Genomic DNA, 8,457 nt, shown 5'->3' with positions numbered 1-8,457 from the left:
CCCAGCCTCCATCCTTCTTGACTCCAGGGGCCCCTGACCAGCCCCCCTCCCCACCCCCTGGATTGTGTCTGAGCCTCACCTTGGCGTCATCACACAGGCCTCACCCAGCCCCTCCACGCCCGCTCCTCCCCTCCCACGCTTCAGCCTAGGCCTTCAGAGTCCGGTCCCTCAATGTGATGGGCTCCTGTCATTCTCATGCTCACGCATTCAGAAAGGTCGTGGACTCCACTGCACACCCGATTCTGATGGTTGCCCCCTCGTCTCTGGCTTCCCTCTGGTCCCTCCACACTCCCCTCTGTCCAGTCACCCTCCTCCCCCGGGCCTGCCAGTCACTGCCCATCTGCAGGCCCGGCACAGCCAGAAACCTTCAACTCCGGACCTGCCCCTCAGCAGCGAAGGCCCCTCCTAGAGTGGCCCTGACCCTGACCCCCAGGCACTGCCCCTGCTGGGACTGCTCGCCTGGGCTGGCCTCCTCCCAGAAACCCCACCTCAGGGGCTCGGCCTGCACTCACAGGGGCACAGGAAACTGGTTTAGGGACCACACCTCCACAGGCAACCACCGCCCAGCAGGGTCCAGACACAGCCCCACAGCTCCCAGCACAGCCCTGTTCCCTGGCCACAGCCCTGCTTCCTGGCGTGCTGGGACCTGCTGGAGAAGGGGTGGCCCTGGGAGCCCTTTTCCTCCCCCAGGACTGAACACAGGGACAGAGCTGCTCCCCCACTGTCCTTGGCCACCAGCCACGGGCCTGGAGCAGAGAGCCCAGGACGGCCCCACACATGCAGGTCCAAGGTTAGGAGCACTCAGAGGGGACGTCATGCCCGGGACACACAGCACAGGGGACGGAACACAGGCGGGCAGGGCTGTGGGCAGGAATACGCAGGCACCACACGCAGGGCCAGGCACACAGCCGTCATCTCCGAGGGCAGCGGCCGTGGAGGATGGGGGTGCAGTGTGCTGACAGGAGCGGGGACACGCCGGGGTCATCTCCCAGGAGGCACAGCAGCTAGTCTGGGGGTCAGCCAGCTCGCGGGCACCTGGAGCCACCGAGGCCCCGTGGGGAGGGGCGCCTCTGCAGACCCTGGAGGATCTGGGCGGCCAGAAGGGCGATCAGGGAAACGTCCAGGTCTCGGATCTGTCAGGATCTCCCCAGCTGCCCAGGCAGCCTGGAGCCTCGGGAATCCCGGGTCCCAGACTAGGGAGGACACGGCTCCTGCCACCACCTTCTCAGCGTGAAGCCTCGGGGTCAGCAGTGGGGACAACGTCGGGGCTCAGGGCCCGCCCACCGTGGAGCCTGGCCCTGCACTGCCCAGCCCGACACCCTTCTCCCCTCTGGGGCTGGCGGGTTAACTTCCTAACAAGGTTCCGTGCCACCAAGGGATGGGGCCCTGGAGGGGGCGGGAGAGCTTCTGCCCAGGAGCCCGCTCTGTCCACACGGAGGCCGGGAGGCCGCTCGCGCGGCAGGCTGTGTGCGCCCAGCAGTCCCCACCCCCCCTCCGCAGGGAAGGAGTGCTGTGTGGGGTGAAATTTCCTGTAGCAGCTCAGCACCCCAATCTTTTCTTCCCTTCGGGCAGGAGAGAGCCCCCGTGCAGACGCGGACACAGTGATCTGGACCGCGGGCCACCTCTCCTCCCAGGGCCTGTGTCTCCCTCTTGTGGCAGCAGGAAGAAGGGGTGTCGAATCCACAGGGAGGGCCCAGGCTGCCCCTGAGTGGGAGGAGGAGTCTCCGGCTCCAGCACGTCTGCGCTGTGCACACATAGGCTCATGGGGTGGGGGTGGACGAGGGAGGAACCCCAGCCACTGAGACAGGCAAGAAGCAGGATGAGGACCAAGACCTGGACAGACAGATCCAGCACAAGAAAGCGGCTGGGGGTGTGGGGGGACAGTTGAGAGAGGGAACGGGGGAGGCGAGGAAAGTGCACTCCGGGCGGGGACACAGGGTGACAGGGCAGGGCCAGGCCCAGACTGGACAGGGGTGCAGGGGCGTGGCAGGGTGGCCGCTGGCCGGCACACTGGGTGGCCGTGACAGTCACACAGGGGACAGACCACACCACGCTTTCGTCCCATGCATGTCCTACCTGGAGGCCCCGTAGGTTTGAGCTTGCGAGCTTTCAAGTGTTTCACACACACACAAGGGAGAGAACGGACATTTAAAAAGAACGGGATAAGGAAAAGAAAATGAAAAAACAGTCGAGGAGAGTGGGGGAAACAACAGAACAGAGAAAATTAGCGCACGCTTGTCCGCCCGGCGGGAGGGGCCACAGTGCCTGGAGCTGCAGGGCGGGAGGCGTTCCCATGGCCGTGGGCGCAGCTCCCAGACAGCAAGTCTCTTAGTCTCTTCAGAGGCCAGTGGCAGCGGGAACAGCCTCTGTCCTGCCAGGCCTCCCTGGCTTCAGGAACCTCGGGAGGACCCTGCCCAGCCCCTCAGGTGAGGGTTCCCTGGGCACAAACCCTGGGGCGGGCAAGGGGCATCCTGGGCTGGGAAGCTTCACCGCAGAGAGCAGCTCCCACCCTCCCAAGGGCATGAGGCCCGGGCAGGTACCGGGCAGCCCCTAGCCCCTATGACCTCAGACTGACATCTAAGGAACAGCCCAGCACAGACAAACCCTGGGCAGCCACTCTCATCCAGGCTGCCAGCTGCTCTTGCCTGGAAAGCTCTGCCTGCTGGCCACGCGGACTCATGGGCCTGTTGGCAGCGCCCCGCCAACCACGCCTAGACAGGGCTTCTGGCCCCTTTCCGCCCAACGAGGGGCGCCTGGGACCCCGGGGTGCGTGTATCTCCCGGTCCTAAAGCCTCGCTGTGTTCAGGGGTCACCCTCCTTCCGGTGTACAGACCCCGGTCCTCTAAAGGGGGAGCTGCCCCCGGTCCTGTGCTGGGGCGTGTGCCCGAGCTCTCGGGGGCCGTCCCCGCAGTGCCCACACCATGTACCTGGCGAGGAGGCTGAGTGGGGGGATGGAGGTGAAAAAAAAGCTGTGAGCTATGAAACAAAGCGAAATAAACCACACACGGAACTCCATTTTGAAAAGCACATAAATTTTAAAGAAAAAAAAGAAACAAAAATCAATAAAAATAATGAACATCAAAAAATGGGGCTTCAGAACAGATGGGAAACGAAAGGCCGAGGAGGCGCGACGGCACGGGGCGGCGGCAGCGGTACCTGTACATGGGCACGGTGACGGTGCGCTCGTAGTACTGCCAGGTGGAACGCAGGTCCGTGCGCGACAGGTTGGTAGCGTAGAACCTCCAGGCAGACTGCAGGGGAGACATGACGGGTCAACCACGAGGGCAGGGCCAGGGCGTGGGGACCACATGGGCCCTCCCACCTGTCTCTGCCCCACAGGCCCCAATTCGCCCTGTAGATTGGAGGGCACGCCTGCCCACCGCAGCCGGCAGGGTCTGGCGGCGGGACTGGGGGCACACCAGCAGGCTGCTCCTTTCCTCATCAGTCTTACCTGACACCTGGCAGTTTGTAGCCTGGTTTCGTGGTCACCTCCTGCCTCCCCAGTCCTGAGGGACATACATGGCCTGTGGGACCACAGGAGCTGGGGGACGAGGAACACAGGCCTCCATCCTCCCAGCGTAGTGGCCCACAGACCGTGGGGGAGTCGACGTGAGCACAGTGTGGGGTCCTGGCCTGCTGGCTAGCCGTCTTGCCCTGGCCTGGGTCTCCATCCCCAACTTGTGTATGTGTGGTGAAGTCACAGCACCAGGTTCCATCCTCATCACCTCAGAATCGACCACCCCCTTCCCCTTCAGCCATTACCCCTGTACACCCCAGGCTCCGGCACCCCCGGGCCACACAATCCTCCTGGGTTCCCAGCCAATGGAATCAGAGACGCATGGCCTCTGGTGCTGGCTTCCTTCGCGAGGCCCATCCACGTGCCCCGTTCTTTTTAAGGCTGAATAAACAATATTCAGTGTGATGGGTGACAGCAGTTCCGTTCATCCATTCTTCTGTTGATGAACACCGGTTGTTTCCATCTTTGGGCTGTTGTGAATAAGGCTGCTACAAACACTGGCGTGCACATTTCTGAGTAAACACCGCTTTCAATTCCTTTGGGTGTGTACTTAAAAGTGTACACCAACTTAGCCTCAGTAGGATACAAAACTCTGCTGCTATGCAGGCCCCCTTCTGTTGTCATTTATTACAAATTACACCTTTATACATTGTGTGCCCAGAAATGCAGATTAGTGATTACTGCTTTATGCATGTCTTTGGGAAAAAAATGAGTTACAAACCAAAAATTTAATACTGCTCTTCTCTTTGCCTCTGGCTACCTCTCCCAGTGCTCATACGGCCTGAGTTACTGACCAGTCTGACCTGTAGCATTTCTTGTAGGCAAGTCTACCAGTGACAAACTCCCTCAGCTCTTGTTTACATGGGAATGTCTTCATTTCTCCTTCATTTCTGAAGGATAGTTTTGCCAGAAATATGATTCTTGTCTGACAGCATTTTTTTTTTTCAAGACTTTAAATATGTCATCCCACTGCCTGTGGCTTCCATAGTTTCTGATGAGAAATCAGCTGTTAGTCTTACTGAGGATCCTCATCCCTGAAAAGCCACTTCCCTTGCTTCCTTCAGATGCTGTCTTTGTCTCTGGGTCTTAGTTTGACCACAATGTGTCTTGTGGGTCTTTGTTTTATTCCTTGGAGTTCACTGAACTTCTTAGATGTGTCGATTCACATCTCTCATCAAATTTGGAAATTTTTGAACCTTATTTCTTCAAATGTTCTTTTTGCACCTTTCTTTCCCTCTCTTCTGCCTCATAATTTTCTTTGCTAAAAACTGGATGCTTTGGCCTGGTCAGCATGGCTCAGTGGTTGAACATCAACCCATGAACCAGGAGGTCATGGTTTGATTCCTGGTGAGGCCACATGCCGAAGTTGCAGACTCTGTAGGGGGCATGCAGGAGGCAGCCGATCAATGATTCTCTCTCATCATTGATGTTCCTATCTCTCTCTCCCTCTCCTTTCCTCTCTGAAATCAATAAAAATATATTAAATTTTTTTAAAAAAAGAAAACTGGCCGAAACCGGTTTGGCTCAGTGGATAGAGCGTCGGCCGGGACTGAGAAAAAATCAATAAAATACTTAAAAAAAAAGAAAAGAAAACTGGATGTTCTGGGTGTTGTAACGTCAAACCTCTGGAAGTCAGATCCTGCCCCTCTCAGGGTGTGCTGTTGCTGCTGTTGATTGGGGTTGTTTGTTCACTGGCTTCTCTAAATTATCTCAGACACGCTGTATTTTGTGTCTCTGCTCCATTAGCCAGTGGTCGGCTACTGCTTTAAGGAGGTTTCCTTAAACCCAAGGAACCAAAGAGGAACACGATTCAGTTTTGCCAATTGGCTCTGTGTTGGACACTCCTTCAACATGTGGTGAGGCCACTTCCAACTCCGCATTAGCCTGTACTTCCTGCTTGCACAAAGCCAGAGGTCAGCCTGAGGGGAAGGCTTGGGGTCTTCTCCAGTCACCTCTGACCCTGCATCCAGCCCTGGACATGTGTGTGGTCTTGTAGTTCCCTCACATACGGGGTCTTTCCGGAGTCCAAATTTCTTCCTGTGTCTGCTTCCCAAACCATGCCTTCCAGGTTTTTCAATCTGCCCATGGCTGGTCACACCTGCTGCACCGGCCCCGAGGCTGCAGCTAGCACAGCTGCCGTTGCACGGGACAGACAGCCGAGCCCTGTGAGTTTCCAGGCGAATAAAGCCAAGGCAAACTCTTAGACGGCTCAGCAAGCACCGCTGGAGTGGAGTGCTGCTGTGTCCTTAGTGGTGGGGCTGGCTGTGTGAAGGGAGCACAGATGTGGCTCAGCACTCCTGGCTCCGTGAGAGGTAGTCTCTGAGCCCCAACCCACGTGTGCAGGACCCGTGAGACAGCGCCCTGTGCTTCTGTCCAGCCTTGGGCCTCTGAACTGGTTCTCAGCACATGCACTAGCCTTCCTGTCCAAGTTCCTAGCGGGACAAAGGCCTGTCCACACACAGGGACAATGCCAAGCAGGGCTTTGCGCCTGGACACAATGGGACCAGGTGGGGGGTTCCACTGGTCCTAAGTGGGGACCACCTGGGCTCACCTGGATCAGGCCTGCAGCAGGGTTTCGCCTCTTCTCAAAATGCTTCTGCCGATGCTGCTCCTGAACTTTCAGGGCAAAACCAGACCCCAAAATGCCCTACAAGTCATTGGTGTCAGAAAGCGCCTGGGACCGCAGTGCCCCACCCCCACCCCACACTTGCCTCTTGGCTCCACCTCCCACCTTCTCAGTCCCTCACCCCCTGGATACCAGGTTGGGGGGAACACTTGGATGTGAAGTACAGGACATGGCGGTGCCCACACTGAACATATCTGGGCCCCAAGGTGAATCCCCTTCCCTGGTCTGTCCACACTGTAGCGAGTGCAGGCCAGACTCTCCAGCTGCCTGCCGCTCACCTGCTGGCCCTCTGCCTGGCCCGGGGTAGGTGGGCAGAACAGAGTCTGCCTTTTCTGAAGAGATGGGGTCTTTGGTCCCCTGGAGACCCAACAAGGGAGCCGTTTCATCACACAGCACTGGTCCTGGTCATGAGGACCCTACTGGCCAGTCCCCCCAGACCGGGAGGAGCTGACAGTGACCAACAGATATGGGGTCAGAAGCCACAGCCTGGGGACACTCGGAGCACGCTAATGATGTGTTCTGGAAGCTATGAGGCCAGGCCCAAGCAGCCCCACTTGGGTTCCCAGGAAGGGTACCTCCTTGCACCTGAGCTTCCACCTCCAGCTCCCAGAGGGCTGTGGGCCCTACCTGGAGCCCTGCCCTTGTCCCCTGTTCCCTTAGGGGACAGGTGCCCAGGGCAGCCTATGGTTACCTTGGGAGCCCAACACCCCACCTCCATCAAAGGCAGAAAGGGGAGCAGGACTCACGGCAGGAAGAGCAAAGAAGGAGACACCAATGAGGGTGAATGTGGCCGCCAGGAGCCTCCCGTTCCAGGTCTGAGGGTACTTGTCCCCGTAGCCAATGGTTGTCAGGGTGATCTGTAGGACAGCGGGTCAGGTCACACACCAGGCCTGGCAGTGGCCATATAGGGCCACAGAGAACACGCGGGAGGGTGTAGATGAAGGTCCCCAAGGAAGGCCCTGCCCAGTGAGCACATCCTCAATAAAGAACCATGAGCCCAGCGGCTGGGACTCACCAGGCCCCACCAGAGGGCATCTGCGTAGGTGTCAAAGTGATCATTCTCGCCCTTCTCTGCCAAGTACACCAGAAACGAGGCCAGGATGAGGCACAGGAAGCCGATGTACCAGGCGGTGACCAGCTCCTGGAAGAGACAGCCGTGTCACAGCACCTGGCCAGCGTCCAGCCCAACCCGCCCCAGAGCACCAGGGCTGGTCGTCCCAGGAGGCTCGGTGTCTCCAGGGCATCGGCAGTGGATGCACAGTCCCCAGTAGTCTGGGCCAGCAGCTGCCCGGCCACATGTCTCCAAGTCAGAGCAGGCAACAGGGTGGCTGGTTTTCCTGGGTATCCCCACACCTGTGCCCTTCACACCTGGGAGGACAGTGGCAAGGACAGCCCAGCACACACATCTGTGCAGATTTGGGAGTGTCCCAAGCAGCTGACAGGCCATCAGGCAAGAATGTTGGAACCTGACACCCTACCTCAACTTCCCTGAGCCTGGGGAGACACCTGACTGCCTGCCACCCTTGAGGGGTTCACAAGGCCCCACCTCAGGGCTCAGACAGGAGGGAGAGTGGGTAGGGGAACATGGGACCTTGGGAGCTGGCGGCCAGCACTGCAATGGAACCGACCCACACCAGGGAGGCACAGCCAGGCAGGGCAGGGTCTGGGCCTCCTGGTAGCTCCCTAGAACGTGGGAAGAGGCTCTGGCTGGGACACAGCTGCAGCCACCTTAAGGGTCCCACTGCCAGCAGCCACCAACAGCTGCAGCCTAAATGGGCAGTGACGGGTATCGATCCCAGCGCTCCCATCCAACCTCGGGGCCAGTGGCTTCATACAGGGCCAAACGGGCTGGGGCTGTGCGGGAAAGCCGGCCAGAATCCCCAGGCTCTGTCCAGCCAGCCCCTGCCCTCCGCCAAGGCCGCTCACCTTGCTATGGGCATAGACCACAGAGCCCAGGAGCTTCCAGGTGCCGCCGCGCCGGTCCATGCGGATCATCCTGAGGATCTGCAGGAAGCGCAGGCTCCGGAGCGCAGACGTGGCAAAGACGTTGCCTTGGGAGCCGGCGGCCAGCACGGCGATGGAGGCAATGAGCACCATGATGTCTGCGGAGAGGGGGAGCTCGAGGCAGCTGTGTGTGGGGGACAGGACCCTCCACCTGGGTTCCAGGAAGATGGACAGATGGACAGGGATGCATGCAGAGCACCCACCCAGTGTGGAGACTGACTATCATCCGCCAGCCCTGCCCTGGGCACAGCTGCCCTGCGCCCCTGCCTTTCAGGCCACATTAACCACGACCTCTGATGCCAAGGGGGCG

The 8,457-nt window shown here is 59.2% G+C and overlaps 1 protein-coding gene across 1 annotated transcript in view; it reads right to left on the bottom strand.

Annotated features, from left to right (window-relative positions):
• The window catches only part of KCNQ2 (potassium voltage-gated channel subfamily Q member 2), a 65,146-nt gene that overhangs the window by 41,707 nt on the left and 14,982 nt on the right, over nt 1-8,457 (bottom strand). The window contains exons 4-9 of the mRNA XM_006769521.2: nt 8,070-8,245; nt 7,159-7,284; nt 6,890-7,000; nt 6,069-6,164; nt 3,157-3,251; nt 2,077-2,106 (exon numbers count right to left, since the gene is read on the bottom strand). Coding sequence (XP_006769584.1) covers nt 2,077-2,106; nt 3,157-3,251; nt 6,069-6,164; nt 6,890-7,000; nt 7,159-7,284; nt 8,070-8,240 — 629 coding nt within the window. The 5' untranslated portion in view covers nt 8,241-8,245. The remainder of the gene's footprint in view (nt 1-2,076; nt 2,107-3,156; nt 3,252-6,068; nt 6,165-6,889; nt 7,001-7,158; nt 7,285-8,069; nt 8,246-8,457) is intronic.

Source organism: Myotis davidii, unplaced genomic scaffold (assembly GCF_000327345.1).
Source record: "Myotis davidii unplaced genomic scaffold, ASM32734v1 scaffold244, whole genome shotgun sequence".
Lineage (NCBI taxonomy): Eukaryota > Metazoa > Chordata > Mammalia > Chiroptera > Vespertilionidae > Myotis > Myotis davidii.
This window is presented reverse-complemented; position numbering and strand designations above follow the sequence as displayed.